Here is a 17,995-nt window from a genome sequence, read left to right as displayed (position 1 = left end):
TTTTTTTTTTTTTTTTTGGCTTTGATGAGAGAAAAAAATGATTGAAAGCAACAAAAATCGTATGGAACATGGCGTTTGAGTTTGAAAAACATTTCTAGTAGAATACTACTCCGTATGTACTTAGGGGGCGTTTGTTTCACACATATTCATAAATTAATCCTAGAAATATCTTATCCGGGAATAAAATAGTGGGAATTTAAGCAACATTGTACCCAAAAATAAAAATAGTGGGAATTTTATTCTTGGGGATCTTGAAAGAAAGTGTTTGTTGAGTATTAATAATTTTTTTTTTTGCAAAGAGTATTAATAATTCTTGAGAGTTCTTTTTATAAGTAGTAGTTTAGACTATAATAGAAGTTTTAGGGTGTTGCTAACGAATATCCTAAGAACATCTAAGGAACAAAAATATAAAATCAAGTTCCAGACAAAACTGCACCTAGACACATAAGAGGTTGAGAACTTCATTGTTGGTGAAATCACATAAAAAAACTTTAGCTTTGAATTTAATCCATGAGCAGATTAGAAGTTTTACCATGTCAATACTTCAACGTGATAATCCCAAATCTTATATGTGGATAAAATTCGCAAAAATAAGAACACATTTTAATATTCCTAACATTTTCTTTCAAAAATATATATATTCCTCACATTTATTTACGGATTGTACGTTTGGATAAATATTTTAAACAACTAGTTTAATAGAATGTAAATTCTTAATTTTAGAATTAAAAATAATATAATCATTAAAAAATTGAAGCAATTGAAGAATATAGTTTTATAATAATCATTTGATTTTAAAAACTTCAAAAGTTGAAAATATTTTACAATCCTCACATGCCAGCACTTTTTTTTCCAAAATCCTCTGACAAATATACCCTTGCTAACCATGTATGTTGAACCCTTCAAGAATGTAGGAAGATTCAAATAGCCACAGAAACATCACAAATGGATCAAGTTAAACTACTCCGCCAACTACACGAAAAGTGTCCCTAAAATCTACTGAGCTCACTATATTACCAAATCATGATACATGGAAAAATAACAAATCAAAGGAAAATATGAAGCAAGAAGGCTACAGATTTCTTAAGCAAGTTTACATTAAATGTCCATTTTCTGAAGTTCCTGTGTCCTCGGCCATCATAATCTCCATATCCCGTGCATCTCGCTTTAGAACACTGCCAAGTCTTGCTATGGCATCCATCTGCTGCTGTAAAACCTGTTCTCACAAAGTAGACCATCATTAATGAACATTGAGTTCTTTGGAGTTATGAAAATGCAAATTTCGTCATACAAATGATTGTTTAAAAAATACAGCAAAAGATCAAAAAATATTTTAAGCAATAAACCTCATATTGCCATATTGGTAGCATCTTACCTCCTGCAGGTCAGCCAGACTTTGATCATGAATTTTGGTTGAGCCCAGAAGATGAGCTGAGTTACAAAATCCATTGCTATTAGCCTTGACACGAGATACGCCGAGTAGATTTTGTACCCTTCTAGATAATTCCGCTCCAGATCCTTTCAGCTGGAAAAACATTTTCATGTTAGTTCCATCCGAGCAACAGAATAGGAGGCAGAAGATACAAAAATTCTACCTGTCTAGTTATTGTGGCTAATTTCTCAGCGAGTTCAGCTTCCCCTTTTGTTAATGGAATACGGCAGCCTTTTCCCTCCAACGCCTCCACTATTCTCATCACCTTCAATCACGACATATGATTAGACATAATGAGGAGAGAACTAGACAAAATAAGAAATGTGAAAGCTTTATTTCAAACACACAACAATTGTCCATACTCTTAAAATACGTTGCTGAAGAATCTGTTCTTTCTGTTTCAGTCTTTGAATCCAAGGAAGAGTATCTGCTTGAAAATGTCTTTGGAGCTGCAAATACCATCAGAGAATCGAGAAGGTAGGTTAGCATAAAAAACCGGTACCGGTTCACTATTTTTCTTTGGAGAGCAGGAGAAGAGAAATACCATTTTAACATTGCTTTGGGTTACACTTAATCTCTCTGCATCAGAGACAATGACTTCATCTTGGAGCTGCAAGACAATGTGAGCAAAAATGTGTCATCAAAGCCCATATTTCAACAATTTCTAATTTTCTATATCTGATTTTATTAATTATATGTTTTTTGCACCAAATACTGACTGGGGGGGATACAGATCAAAGCACCGTCCTTTGCCATTGTGGGATATTTCAATATATCCACCCAGTAAAGAGTTGTATATACTCAAATGAATATTGATCTAATACTACAATTGGAGCAGTCATGTTCCTAAAAGCTCTTGGCTCTCCTTAACTTATCTTTTAGCATATTAATTCCCACTGGTAGGTTAAAAGTACGATGCATAAATTTGGATGTGCGTTAGGTCGGATATCCACCGTGATCCCAACACATGCTATATTAATAACCATGCCTTTTAATTTGGTCAATATCATATTTCTCTCATTTCTAAAACAACTATAATTAATAGGTATCAACGATTTTCTCTTTCATGCCATTATTATTTTGTTACCACTCCTACCTCTTTCTATCATCAAATGTCACTCGTTAAATATTATTTTTTCTCAACTTTTTTGTGGCAGAATCTTTCAGTTTCAATGATTTTGAAATTTACTAACATACCAATCTTGCAGCTGCTAACTCAAACCAATCATAAACAATCCCCTCCACAAAGGACTAGACGCTGATCAACTTCATTTAAAATGCCACCATAACAGAGACTAGAGTAGAAATGTCATGTAATTTATAGGCAGAATAAATTAGAGTTGGACAATATTTATTTATGTTTCCTACCTTTTCCAATGCATCCATTGTAAAATGGGGTTTTACAATTATAAGCAAGTCAAACAGCTACTCTGTTATTAGGAAAATATGCATTACTGCTGTTTTCACATGTCAACTGTTTGATTGATTGCATAATGATGTTGAAATGAATGGCATGGCATTAACAGGAAATAGAAAATGTGAAATATAAGTTTTTCTGAAGAAAAACAAATTATATTTTCTTAAATAACCAACCATCAACTTAAGCTGTTTGTGAAAAGGCAGAATGAGTTTTGGTCCAAATGAAAAAAGGTGTAGGTAGCATTTGGTACACAGAAAAAATGAAACTGAACAGCATGTTATATCTGTTTTATTTAATTCCAACATTTTACTTAGAATTAACCCTTTTCTCAAGCTCTGTCCTATTTTGTTCTATTTTTCACATGCACCAAACATGAAACAAAACCCATATGATATGCCTTGTTTTAACTTGTCTATTAAACACAGTAATAGGATGCAAATTTACTTATTCTAAAAAGAAAATGGAAGTATGTTAGCAGTTCCCGTCTGTCTAGGTTACCGACGCACGCACATGTCTATGTCCTTCCTATCACTTCCTATCACCAGTTTGTTTTGAAAATAGAACAACGTATTATGTAAAGTTTTTTATCTTCCACAAAATCTTGACATCAGCAGCAAAGTTCTCTGTTTTAGTATTAACCATGGACAGCTGATGAGCAGAATAAATTTTGAAAACAACTTTTTTTCACATAAAATCAAAGTTCAAATGCCTGGCATCTATGCCGATGATATGCACCTAAATTTTGAAACTGCTAAACATTTACATTTATATATAATTATTTAAAATCTAAATTGCAAGGTAAGGTTGTTTATAATAAATTTAGAATGGATTTGAGTCTTCCTTGGATCCCACAATCATGAGAGCCCAGTTACACCAGGTTGCCCCTATTTAACTAAAAACTAACTGCAGAAAAGAGCCAAAATGCCCAGCACCATATGAACATCCATTTCCTTCAAAAATCATATGCTAGCACTAGTCCAGTAGTTAGCCTATCAAATCCATTGCTATAATGTACAATGTCTATGTTTTGTTTGGATATCTAATGATAGGTGAAATCGAATAGAACAAAACTACCATACCAATATTTGGAAATTTTATGATGGAATGAAGAAAAGTTTAATTCCGATGTTAGGGAGTACGGAAGAGAAAGACAATATGGGGCTCCATAGCCTCGAATTGGTAAAGAAAATAAAATGTATTAGATGGAACAGATTCCATCAAGGTCCATCACATTACATTAAACCCTGTTTTAAACACCCCATAGCTAATTCCAGTTGAGTCCTTTCTATGCACCCCTTCCAATCAATCCAAACATAGTGGAGCACAAAAAAATTACCTTAAGGCGTTGGGAAAGATCCTTAAAACCTTGAACTTGTTGTGGCCAAAGACGTTCTCTATCAGCACTTTCCATACCCTCAAGCTTCCCCATAGCTTCCGCCCACATGATCTAGCAACATAAACTATTCCCCAAAATTAGCCAGCCGCGTGACATAAGAAAAAGAAGCTACCAACTAGAGTGTTCAGTGGGAAAAAATACGAACTTACATCTGAAACACCAGCAGGCTTCACCCTAAATTGTGGGTCTGTTACACTGAATAACAAATGCTGCACAACACACACAAAGACCAACATGAGAAAACATGAAGACTAAGGTTCTGTTTGGAAAGCACAATAAGCTAGCATATAGTTAATAGCTTATCAGTTCATATGACTGAAAAAGATCCGTTTGGTAACCGTCATTTTCTCAGGAGCTTGTAAATTATTTTTACTAGCTTATAGCGTTTTTTGATAAGCTAATTCAAGTAGCTTATAGCTTAAAGCTTATAACTTATCATTTTTTCTCTAAATTTTATCCCAGTTATCTTAATTGAAAAAAATTAAATACTAACTAAACATATCTTTTTTATGTCATTACATATTCATGAGCTAGTTCAACTTTTAATACCAAAGACCACAAATTTAATCAACTAGTTTATCGGCTATCAACTAGCTATCCGCTGTAGATTAACTTATAAGCTATCTGCTATATTTTACCAAACAGAGTCTCAGGCTCTGTTTGAATTGGCTTATTTAAACTTATCTACCGGCATAAACATTTGTGAGACAATTTAAGACAGCTTAAGGAAACAGCTTATGATAAATTAGGTTCTGCTTGGATAAATAGCTTAATTAGGTTTGAACCCTATATCTATCACACTATAATTCCAAATAATTTAGAAATTAAGAAGACAGCGAGGAAGAAAACCTTAAAAGCGTATTTGGGGTTTCCAGCATCTTCCTTATAAGAATCAAGAATCGCCTAATTGGAAAAACAAAGATAACAAACAAATTAATCAGCACAAAATAAAAATAAAAATAAAAATAAATTTGAACAGTGTAGTGAAAAAATAATACTTGAATATCACGATCCGCCAGTGAGAATGGAACTGGAGCAACATTAGCCATTTGAGTAGTCAATTGAGAATTTGGAAACGGCGAAGGTTGCGGCGCTGGCGTAGAATTCTGAAACCCAAAACCAGTAGAAGGTGATAGTTGAAAGAGTGAATTCTGCTGTTGCTGCTGCTGTTGTTGGGGTTGTTGTTGAGCAGAGAACGGTGTTGAGAAGAGGGAAGAACCACCACCGAAAGCGGGTGTAGAAGAAGCACCAAAAGCAGGAGTTGAAGAAGGGGTACCGAAACCTGGGGTGCTGAAAGCTGGTGTGGAAGATGGAGTACCGAAGGTTGGAGTGCCGAATGCTGAAGATGGAGTTCCGAAGAGGGAAGATGAAGATTGACCGCCGAACATGGTGGTGTGCGACGATGAGATTGAGAATTTGAGAATTTGTGTGCGTGTGATTCAAGTTCTGAAAACAAAAGGCGCGCTTAAATTTAGCACTCAAGGTGTTTGATGAATTGGACTTATGATTTAAGTTTAGGGTAGGGTTTATTGGATTAGGATTTTAAAGATTTTTCTAATAAAATAAGTTTTAAGATTTTAAAATAACTTTTATGTAAAAGATTTTATATACTCAAGATTTTAATGAATTTATCACACTGATTTTTAAAGATTTTAAAGGATTTTATAGGATTTTAAAATTTCAAAGGATTCAATGAATTTTAAGGGGAAAAAAAACAAACTTACAACCGTGAATGATAAAATTAGTAAACAAATAAATTTTAGCGTTTGGATAAAGAAAAAGAAAACCAATAGAATTTTTTTTTACTATTGATTTTAAAATTTTAAAAATTTTTAAAAGACTTTTTAAAATCAAGATTCTATAATTTGGATTTTAATTCAAAGACTTTTAAAATTTTAAAGGACTTTATTGATTTATAAAACATGAAATGACTCTGTATTTTTTATCTAATCCATTGAACAAATTTTCAAACTACTGTTCATAAAATTTTCAGTTTCTATTTCTTATTCCAGTCGGCATTCTTCAATTGATTACAATAATCCTTGTTGTTGCCTCAGCTAGCTTTGTTGCTTTGAACCTAAGGTCTTTTATAGGAAATAATCTTGCAGTGGCCATAATTGCAGCAATTTATCTCGAACCACCATTATCAATACCACACACCAATGGCTAGTTATATGTTGTTTGTGTTTTATTGTTAGATGGATGCAAAGAGTTAACAACGTAATGTGAATTGTGATCGACCAATATTTGGGAAGGTGAAGTGCAAAGATTGATGGAATGTTTGAGTTCTCTTAAAAAAAATATATATCAGATATTGCATTTCTGCAAAGAATCTACACGACAGAGGTTCGACGTCACGAATCACCACAATATTGTGTATCTAGCATGCCAATGAAGGAAATGTCTTTTCAAAAGTATATATGTATCTACTAAAAAAATCTTAAGTCTATCTGTGGGGAGACAGAGGCTAGGTGTGAGATTGTTAGTAGGTACTACATTTTATACTAAAAAATCTCTCAAAATCCATTACTCACAACAATCCATTAAAATCCGTAGAATTTTGAATACCAATAACAATTTTTAAGTTGTGCAAAATCTCAATTGAATATCACTGAAGTTTATTGGACTCATTAAAAAAATCTTGAAAATCATAATTGAATACCACAATAATTTTTACATTTCTTAAAAATCTTGATTGAATACCACAAGATTTTTTTAAAACAAAAAAGTCTTTTAAAATCCTTTGAAATCTCAATACAATACACCCACCTTAAATCTTTTTATTTTTTGTGGTACGAAAAATAAATAAAAAGGACTAAATTATAGTTTTACTTGTCTACTGAGCATAGTTCATTTGGTAGGACAATACATTATTATATGCAGGGGTCGGGATTCGAATCCCGGACACCCTCCTTATTCATCTTATAAGGTGAATTCTAACCACTAAGCTATCTGATAAAAAAAATAGCTTTACTTTTATTTTTTATTTTTTTTTAGGTATATAGTTTTACTTTGGTAAGTTTCGCTTTAGCCTATATAAGTAATTGAATAAATTTGTAAAGACGGGTCATATTTGAGTAGGAATCGATATAGGTAGAACTAGTAAGAAATTTAAAGACGAATTTAAATTGACATATTTTAAATGATGCAAGATACGATTTGATAATGTAGAATGATCTATCACGTATTCACGGATGAAAATGTAAAAAACTCTAAAAACTTTAAATTCAACCATAAAAATTATTCAAAAATTATTCAATTTTCCAATTTAATTAATTAAACGTGAATATTTTTCTATCTCAATTATTTGTACATCTTTAGGTTGTATGTTACGTCATTGGATATAGAGGTGTTCAAAACCGAATAAATCAAATAAGAAAATGGTAAATTGAACTAGCCTAAATCAAAACCAAAAAAACTGCATTTGGTTTGAATGTATTCAAATTTTTTTTTACTCAACTATATGGTCTGGTTCGGTTTATGGATCGAACCAAAGCAAGTCAAACCGCAACATAAGAAAAACACTAATTAAATCTATGCCATCTAGACTAATACTCGTAAAAATTCAATGAAAACTTTTATAAAATGACATAATTTTCACTTGTTAAGTTTTATTTTTCTTTTCAAAAATGTATATATATGCTACTTGAACTTTTAGAAAATGATATAATCTTAGTATTTTATATTTCTTACATAATACAACTACTTTTGGTCCACACATTTAATTTGGTCTATGTTGTTTGGTGAAAATGAAATTGCAATGTTAGATGAAATTTAAACAGGGGCGTCCCTGAGGGGGTGCAAACAGCTCAAACGAGCTGGGCCTCCCTCAAGGATGGGCCTCATTTTTTTTTATATCCATCCAGTATAATGGTGGTTTCTTTTTAGGCCCCCTTAATATCTCTTAGGCCCCCTAAGATTATTTCATTCCCTCACAAGGATTGGTCTCTTTTAGGATTATTAGAATTAGTTCCTCTTGATTTTGGTGTTAGGTGGGGTTTCCTCATGTATACGGTAGTCATTTTCACCTCTGGATGTACCGCATACATACGGCACCTTGTATTTATCTTTTAAAAAATATAAATAGAACATTGCTCTTTTAAAAAAAATTATGTTTTGATTTTATCACTGGCCTCTTTTCATTTCCAGAGCCGAGCCTCCGAATTCTCAGGGACGGCCCTGAATTTAAAGCATCCTTGAAAACATTGTTGGAAATATGTTGTGTTTTAACTTTTTAACTTAATTTTAATATTGGAAACAAAATGTTTTATTGTCTTAAAAAAAAACCACACAAACTGGTCTAACTCAAACCGAATTGGTTTGGTTTGGTTCAAATTTTATTTTAAAAGTCAACTTAACCGAACCAAACCTCATGTTTTTTATATTACGGTTTGGATGACTTTTAGTTTCAAAACCGAATCAAATCGCGTTGCAAACACTCCTAATTTGAAACATGTAAAATCGTCCTTTTGCACTCTAGAAATTTGGGAGAGGGGACAAAAGCGGTGGATTCTAAAGTAAGGGAAGCAATTTTATATCCGAATAAAATGGAGTGATCAAAGCTATAATGAAACCTTTTATTTATGGTTTTCTATGTTGTTTTCTTGGTGTTAACTTTCTAATTTTTACGGAAAACGGATTCACGAAAAATGAGTTAAAAAGTCTGGATAAGAATTTTTCTATCCAAAAATCGAAGTGAGATCTCCTAAACAATTCGTTTTCAGTGGAGTTCATTATGCTTAGTACCAGCTAATAATAATATGTTATTATAGACTACTACCAAATTTTTATTGAAAAAAACACTATTACCAATTTTTTCTTTAGTATAAAAAAAAAACTAATATCATTTTTTAAAGAATACAATGATCAATTAATTTTAATTGTTTTTTAAAAGGTTGCACAATTGGCTCATTTAGGTTCCATTTTGGTCCATTGAGCACTCGGTCTTTCGATTTATAGATATTAAGATATTTCGATCATTCATACAAATGCTTAAAGTGTCTAAATTCTACAACTTAAATTATTAAATCACCTAATATTTGTATATTAAATGATCAAAAAGAAAAGAAAATAACTTAACCCAATTGTGCAACATTTTTTTTTTCTTCAAAGAGATTGATAACCAAATTGTCTAACGTATCTGTAGTTTAAAAAACCGAAATAATACGAAAAAAACATTAGGCATTAACCAAATTGTCTAATATAGTTGGAACTAGCTGATCTAATCTAAAATGATTGTATGATGCTTGCAATTCATTTATATGCAATCAGCAAGGAACATCATAATCCAGATCGGTGTGTTTGTTAATGTCATTTGCACATACTCTGTACAAGATAGAACCAAAGTGACAGAAGACTCGGATCGAAACTAATGGGAACTCACTTGACCCAGAGATACAAGCCGAAAGGAAATATTTACAATCAGTATAACGGGGATTAACGAAAAATTTAAGGATTTTCATTCCTCAAAGCATTTAAAAGGGGATCGTTCTCCTCATCAAGCAAATTGTCGTCATCATCAAGATCATCTAAAATTGATTGGTTAGTCTTCTTCCGAGACTGTCTTCTATGCTTCTTAAGCACCAAACGTGGCTCTGCTTGCTGAGAACCCATATCTCCTGTCCTTAACCTGAAAAGAATAGTGTATTAGTTACCAAATACTTATTACAAGAGTTTGTGCAAGAGATACTAACTTCGGGAAAAGTTTGTGCAATAGATTGCTTTGTCACTTTCAATAAACTAGGCTGGTTAAATCCAGGAGTATCAGCAAGAGAACCCCCTCCAGATAATGGAAGCGGAGAGACATGATGAGTCGTATGCTTCCTCCTGCCACTTCTAGTTGAAACCTCTGCAACTCGCTGGTCGTCATACCACTTGCTACCTAAAATCTGAGAAACAATGCAGGTACACAGGTGAAACAAATATCAAAGTTATACGCATACTAAAATACATGAAAAGTCGAGAGAAAGAAACGCACAGGTTCAAACCAATTTTCCCCATCTGCAGTATCACAAGTACGAGGATTGCCCGAAGACTTGTATTGCTAAACTCAATCAATAATTCCATATTTAATTGCTGTTCTTCTCAGATGATGGACAACATTTTTTTTAATCTATATGTGAGATTGTGGAGGCTCAAATGATCTAATCGTAGACCATACAAAACTAGATCCAGGCTCTAATATATTCCAGTTGTAAATTCCACCAGAAGCATAATCCTGCAATCCTTTCCCAATCAAGCAAAAATTTCACCTATCCAAGAACAAATATTGTATCATAATTTCACATAACTGAAATATCCAGGAAATATTTTTATAACTTTGATGTTCATGTAGTTGTTTTATTTTAACAACTTACGACGTGCAGTAGCCTCTAGCCCTCTCGAAGTTAATTAGTTATCACATTATAAAACCAAGAGAACAATAATATAGTTATCACATTATTAAACCAAGAGAAAAATAAACAAAAATTCATCCACCATAAATTGAAATAGAGATTCTACAAAGTTGATATTACAAAACAACAAAGGGTATTGACCCCCTTTATGCCATAAAGACATAAATAGCATGCATCATGCATGATAACAAGATTACAATTATAAATTAAAAATACAACAACAGTCAAAACTCGAAGCAAAAGCACCAGATTAAAATCTGATCACATAATGAAAGCCACCCCAGCTCAGTACCATTTTAAACTTCAGTTAAAATGCAGAAAACTCCATAACTATAGAAGTTTCATGCCTTCATTGTTACACTGCACAAGCATAAACCAGATGGCCTTATGTCTGAAGTTTGCCACTCTGACCCCGAAGCCGCGTTTGGATCATATGACAATGTTTGATTAGTAGGTTCTTTCTCAACCGGAAATAGCAACAGCTTTCCGTCCAGTATCCCGAATCGAAAACCAACACTTGAGCTCCCTGTCAATGGGACGGGTACCATTGTCCATGAGTTGTTTTCAGGACTGAATATTGCCAGCTTCCGCTGATTTTTCCACTCAATGCAAAACAACTTCTTTTCCAATACTGCATGAGCTGTGACCATAACACAGCCATTCTTAATCTCGCACCAGCTGTGCTTCTCGGGGTTATATATATCAACAAACTTGGAGTTTCCAATAGTGAAGCTTGACCTTCCACCCATGACATAGAGCTTATCCTCAAATCCACAAGCAAAGCAACCCCACCTTGGGCGACGAAGGCTCTCTATCAGTGTCCACTTGTCAGTATCTGGATCGTACATCTCAACACTAGAGAGATTGTCGCCATTCACCCCATAGCCTCCAACAATATAAACCAAGCCGTCCACTTCGGCACAAGCGAAGTCATAACGAGCCACATTCATGTTTGATAATCTGCTCCAACTACAATTGCAATTGAGAATAGAAAAGTCAAAAACTTAGAACATTATGTTTCAAAAATTATGAAATGGATGATAGGTTTACCAGCAATTAAATTACGATGGAGAACTTACTTATCATATACACCCTCCGGTCACTAATATAAGCAAAAAACTATATTCTAGGTTCATTCATTTAATGATGTATGTGGTCTATAATAAAGACCATGTGCATCATTAAATGAATGAATCTAAAATGTAAACTTTTGCTTATAATAGTGACCGGAGGGTGTACATAATAAACTCTTAAGATTTCTAGATAGAATGCACATTTGAGAAGTTAATTATACCTGTTAAGGTAAGAATCATATTGGTAAACCTCATCTGAGGCAACAACAGTTCCTTCAATAGCTGAATAGCCAGCCATGATAAGAAGCTTTCCGTTAAGAACCACAACCCCGAACGAAGCCTTTGCTGGACCAGGCATTGGTGGAAGGGATCGACATTTGCGACCGAGACTATCCATGACCTCCCAATGGCTTTCCCTCCCTTCACTGTCCAACGTTAAGCAATAGAGCCATTCCTCAAGCAACCCTGCCAATTTTCGCACCATCACAAATTCTTTGCTCCGAATAAACAACCTCCATTTCTTGCTGACACCACCCATAGCTGGGAAGTTGGAACGGGGAACAAGTGCAAGACAATACTTTGCAACATCATCAGGAAGCCCAGGTAGAATAGGGCTATCATCTTTATCCAGAGCCTCAATGGTTAAACAATGATTGCTTTTGCTTCGCGTATGAGTTGTTTTATCTTGATTGACCAAATTGGTGAAACACATGTTTGAATTTATAAATTTCTTCTTTCCAACAACAAAACCAGACACTTATGAAATCAGCAATGTAGCACAAGAATATAGAGAATTTTGTTGTTACCAATTAACCAAATAATGCACAAAATGTTTTACTGAGAATCTAAAGAAATTCGTAAAATCCTTCACCGATTGGGATTCTACAAGACCAAGGCATAAAAGATGTGGCAGAACGAATCACTTGAGCAGTATAAGCGGATGATTTTTTATGCTTTGTCCAGTCTGATTTAGATTCCATAACAGGGGTTTTTCTCTTACAGTGATTCTTTTCAGTTTTTTGTCGATTATTTCTTGAGCTGCCAAAGATGTATCCTCCCTCACACATTACCCGGATATCTACAAATTGTGACAAAGAGTGTTATATTTGAAGATAAAAATACAAACTAACCAATATTCATCTCATCAACAAAATTATGAGTGTACATAAACACAAGATAACATACCAATATATGCCATAGAACTTGCCAAGACTCAGCCACCCTTAACTTCCATTTTCTTCAACTTTATACCAACTGAAATGAATTCATCAAACAGAATAAAAATAAGTCAAAACAAGAATCAGAAATATATAACTGCATATATACATATTCAAATGAAAAGAAAAAAAATAAAAAAAAAATCATTCTAGAGGGTTGAAAATTAAATCATCCTTCACAAGATGTGTTTGCACACATATAACCAGGAAAAAAAAAAGTATCCACAAGATCCAATATTAAATTGATGATATAATTTAGATGTGTTTGCACATAAATGACCAGAAATAAAAATTACCAAACAGATCGGAAAACCAAAAAAAGTCCAACCTGTTTGGATCCAATAAGCTTTTTCCGGTGTGGAATTCAATTGATCTATAGAATGAACTTAAAAACAATTCACAGAGATCCCTGTGGCTCAAATAAGCGGTGGCTCGAATAAAACAAGAGCCACCGATCCAGAATCAAAGTTTCCAGAAAACAGGAATCACATTATCAAACTCTATTGATCAAGACAAAATCAAAGTCTAGTTTCATTTAATATATATTTAATACGCAACAAGACAAATAGCACACCGATTCAAAGTTGAAAATCTTTCAGGAAATTAGCAATAATTCTAAACCAATAAAAAGTTTGATTATTGTGTAAACCAGGTTTAAATTTAAAAAAAAAAAAAAAAAACAGGTAGATCTGCAATAGAGAGACACCAAACAGAGCAATAAACAATAACCATAGATAATATCAATTAGAAAGAAAGAAAAAAAAAACTATGGATAAGTATACAAAATAAAATGAAAAAAGTATATAGGATACAAGGAACTAACAGGAAAAAGAATTATTTTGCAGATTCAGAAGTAGAATAATGAAGGTTTTTGTTTTGAAGATGAGTAAATAGAGTGGATGGAAAATGGATAGGGATAGGAGAATGTGTGTTGTAAGAGGCAAAGGGTATTTATAGGATTGGGACCAAGGTTGGTCGAAGGAGATAACGCTCGCTCAAATTAAGTTGGAACCGGAAAAATGATAATCAAGCAAACATCATTGTCTCTAGTTTGTCCAAACAAAAATAATCATTGTCTCTAAGTAGGTTTTTTTTTTTTTTTTTGGTGGTGGAGAAGTCTATTTGTTAAGGCATAATACTTCTTCCATCCTAAATTGTAAGAAAAAAAATCAAATCATATTTATTAAGATTTTAGAGTATAGTTTTTTGTTGGCAAAATTACACTTTTAGTCCCTTAACATAATTTCAGGTAACAGTTTGGTCCTTTATCTTTTTTTCATTTCAATTTGGTCCTTTTTGTCCATTTTCATATACATTTTCAAGCTTCAAATCTAATATTCTTATACAAACATAAACGAGGATCATAGATTTAAAGACTGAAAGACCATAAGAAAATAAAATCATGAATTTTAAGCTTAAAATTTTATATGAAAATGGACAAAAAGGACCAAATTGAAATTAAAAAAAGATAAAGGACCAAACTGTTACCTGAAATTAAGTTAAGGGATTAAAAGTGTAATTTTGCCTTTTTTGTTTTATGAGAATAAGTAAAAACAATTTTCATTGACTATTGATTATGAAGAAAATGAAAGAGAGAGAAAATTGAATCTAATTTGTATTTAATTTCATAAGAATAAGCTAAAGTTTTTCTTGGAAAAAATGGTTTTTTAAAAATAAAAAAAAAAGATTAAATAAGATAAAAAATTATCTTTTTTCTTACATTTTGGGATAAAGAAAATGAGTTTTTTTTTTCTTACATTTTAGGATGGAGTGAGTATAAGTTATTTAATAACTTATAAAGAATTATAAGCTCATATGACAGAAAAAATCTGGCAACAATCATTTCATCACAAGCTCATAACTTATTTTATTATTTTATAACTGGTTCTTTAGACGTCGTTAGTGTTTGAGCTTATAACATATTGCTTTTTGTCCCACTTTTACCCTTATCATTAGAAATGTAGATTTGTGCGTAAAAATTAGGGGTGGCAAAACGGGCCCAGCCCATCGGCCAGCTCGTTTAACCCATCATTTTAGGCGGGTTGGGTGAGAATTTAAGTTCATCTCTCTAGTTGACCCCCCCCCCCCCTATTAAGCCCGCTGAAAAAGCGGATCATAGCGGGTTGGCCCACGGGCCTATTAAACTTTATTTTTTTACTATTAGTAACCGAATTTTTAATTTACACACCCCATAAACAATTGGGTCAAATGATACCAATCCATCCTCAAATTGTCCCACTCTCCTGTGATAGTGATAGGTGATAACTGATTCACCGCTAGTCCACTACCTCTAGAAAAAAACAGATTCACCACTGCCTTATATTCAGACTTATTTCATGTTGTTGGATTTATTTTGTAATTTGTTTTATGTGGATGTATGGTTGATTTATTTTGAGATTTGTTAGAGTCTTTATATTGAATTTATTGTTTTTATAATAGCAACGTATTTGTTAACAACAATCGACAAAAAATATTTTAAAAAATAGACGGGCCAGCCCGCTAGTTCGCCTTTAGGCGAAGCAGGGTGTGAGTTTGAGCCCACCCCCTCAAGTTGATCCGTACCGCCCCACCCTGTTTTTGGCGGGCTAATTGCGGGCTGGACCTAAATGGGGCGGGTTGGCCCGTATTGCCATCCCTAGTAAAAATAAAAAACTATAAATCGTCTTTAAACATAATCAATTATGGAAGCATAATTGTTTTTATTCGAAAACAATCAAACATGTCAAAATCAAAATTACATCTCAATAATCGATTTTAACTTCTTTGAAAGGTTGTTTGGTTTGGCGGTGGAACAAGAAATCTCGCGTTCCAATGCCCATCTAACGTGATTTTAAGGGAGCTCTAATTAGTAGAATAAGTGAAACGTGCGTTTAAATTGCATTCCACTTCAAACACAAACATACCATAAATGTGAAACCAAAAATAAACAAAGTGAACAAGTGAGAAATCCAAAATTCGAACTACGACCCTTGCGTATTGCAATGTCTCTACCAACTGAATTATATATGCACAAAATGACCCGGTCCTCCCAAGATTAAGGAAATTGTTTATTATTATTAGCATAAACATATCATTTTCAGGGTTAAAAACGTATTTAGTCCCTATAAAATTTTAATGATAATTTTAATCAACCATAATATTGTAATTTGTAAGAATATTTACTGTTTGTAAAACCTTTTACAAAAAAATAGATACTTTTAGTCCTCCAAAATAGTCCCCATAAAATATAAGTAGAGACTAAAAGTGAATAAAAAAACCTGGGGACAATACTTCAAAGCTTATAATTTTATAGAAACTAAAAATATATTTAACCCTAATTTCTATGTTTAATATTTGGTTATCCTATTTTAGGTCATTTCCCGGACTAATATTCCGTTTCAAAATCACACATTTTCGGACTCTTGCACATTTGTACTCTTTAACCCTAATTTCTATGTTTAATATTTGGCTCTCCTATTTTATTTCATTTTCAGGACTAATATTTCGTTTCAAAATCACACATTTTTAGACTCTCTCGCAAATTTGTACTCGAGTTTTGTGAAATCTAAACAGACAACAAACTACCTTTAAAAATTATATTGTGATTGGTAAAATATTTAAAGTTTGGGAAATGTTAACTCGTGCCTTTAAGGCACAAGTTAATGAGTCAAATGTAATTTTTTTTTTGAAGTTTGTGCATTGAATTTAATTTTTTTAAGTTTTAGATAATTGAATGCACAAATCTTAAGAGAATATTTCTATTTTTGGGTTGTTTAACATGTACCTTTAGAGCAGAAGTTAACATGACCCTTAAAATTTAAACAGGTGCACATATTTAATTTGGATAAATAAATGGCAAACCAGATTTGGATCACACAGACACATCAGTCCCACGGGTCTTTTGACATGAATGAGATATCTTCTTATTTTATAAATGAAATATTTTCTTTCTCTTTTTTTTTTATAAAGAAATGTGATTCAACATCACATTGTATTTTTCAACTTAGTCTCTTTTATCTATCAAAATTTATAAGATTTTGCTAAATTAATATGAAACTCACATGACCTAACAAGACCTACTACAACAACCAAACATTATTCCATCAAGTGAGATCAAAATTTGGTAATGAAACTCACATGATCTAACAAGACCTACTACAACAACCAAACATTATTCCATCAAGCGAGATCAAAATTTGGTAATACCTAAATAAATTTAAATTGATAGAAGATAATTTGTTAAAAAAACGCATGTTAAATAGTGTTATACTAACACTCCTCTAAAGGTTAAGGACTATATACAAACAAAATAAAGTTATTCTATTGATATACAGGTCCATTGATCGACTTCTGTGAAAAACCAATTCCAACGTCCACTAACGTCTAACAGTGTCATATTCTCTCTTGTGGTTATGATGAGTTATTGTACTACCACTACCAAGAAAGATTCTTAGATTGTTGGGTTCTGTAGTATTAAGACATGCCAGTTAATTAAAACCAATCAATTTACAAGAATCTTACTGATAATCTTCCTGTGTTTCCCAAATCATGATGTGAGAAATCTGGGCAACCTAAACCTATCACTTATTCCAAACCAAAAAAAAGAAAAACAGCAGATATTCCAAGCTCGTGTCGTGTAGTTGGATTGATCCAACCACTGGGTGACAGCGACATTTGTGGATGAATTTTATTGCTTCAAATAATGAAAAAGAATGTATAATAATATAAGAATGTTATTTGAACAACCATTTATTGTAATAACTTCCTATACAATTAAATTATATAAAGTGATTTAGATAGTGATACAAAAATTAAAGTAATAGAGAAATAAAGTATAAGAACAATGTGAGTACGAGAGAGAAAATTGTCACAAAAATTATAAAAAATGGTTGTTCAAATATCATTTCTCATAATAATAACTCAATTAAAAAATTATATAAGGACAATGAGGTAATTTCAGTAAAAGTTGGCTGTATTTATAAGTGCTTAGTTGATTGATGCCAACGACGTGGGGCTGTTGGTAGATCACGTTTTATGCAAGTCAATTAACAATGAAATTTCCAAAAGAACAATAAATGAGATT

The 17,995-nt window shown here is 32.6% G+C and overlaps 3 protein-coding genes across 3 annotated transcripts; all 3 read right to left on the bottom strand.

Annotated features, from left to right (window-relative positions):
• Nucleotides 1-802: 802 nt before the first annotated feature.
• On the bottom strand, nucleotides 803-5,739 carry LOC11446407 (nuclear pore complex protein NUP54). The gene is given in 10 exon segments (XM_003601758.4): nucleotides 803-1,120; nucleotides 1,123-1,216; nucleotides 1,376-1,525; nucleotides 1,596-1,697; nucleotides 1,795-1,881; nucleotides 1,977-2,042; nucleotides 4,189-4,299; nucleotides 4,398-4,457; nucleotides 5,098-5,151; nucleotides 5,247-5,739. Coding segments are annotated over 10 exon segments (1,188 nt in total). The 5' UTR covers nucleotides 5,637-5,739; the 3' UTR covers nucleotides 803-1,046.
• Nucleotides 5,740-9,500: 3,761 nt separating this feature from the next.
• LOC11446406 (small ribosomal subunit biogenesis GTPase RsgA 1, mitochondrial-like) lies at nucleotides 9,501-10,578 on the bottom strand. The gene is given in 5 exon segments (XM_024778989.2): nucleotides 9,501-9,911; nucleotides 9,914-10,136; nucleotides 10,226-10,291; nucleotides 10,409-10,465; nucleotides 10,567-10,578. Coding segments are annotated over 5 exon segments (573 nt in total). The 3' UTR covers nucleotides 9,501-9,696.
• A 128-nt stretch (nucleotides 10,579-10,706) lies between these two features.
• On the bottom strand, nucleotides 10,707-13,936 carry LOC11437294 (F-box/kelch-repeat protein At1g67480). Its single transcript, XM_003601756.4, has 4 exons — nucleotides 13,757-13,936; nucleotides 12,902-12,970; nucleotides 11,938-12,794; nucleotides 10,707-11,612 (listed from the first exon to the last, which is right to left on the bottom strand). Exons 3-4 carry the CDS (start codon nucleotides 12,426-12,428, stop codon nucleotides 10,985-10,987), a joined length of 1,119 nt encoding a protein of 372 aa, XP_003601804.1. The 5' UTR covers nucleotides 12,429-12,794; nucleotides 12,902-12,970; nucleotides 13,757-13,936; the 3' UTR covers nucleotides 10,707-10,984.
• Nucleotides 13,937-17,995: the final 4,059 nt, after the last annotated feature.

The sequence above is a fragment of the Medicago truncatula genome, chromosome 3 (assembly GCF_003473485.1).
Source record: "Medicago truncatula cultivar Jemalong A17 chromosome 3, MtrunA17r5.0-ANR, whole genome shotgun sequence".
Lineage (NCBI taxonomy): Eukaryota > Viridiplantae > Streptophyta > Magnoliopsida > Fabales > Fabaceae > Medicago > Medicago truncatula.
Note: the sequence above shows the minus strand (reverse complement) of the source record. Positions and strands in the feature narration are given on the sequence as shown.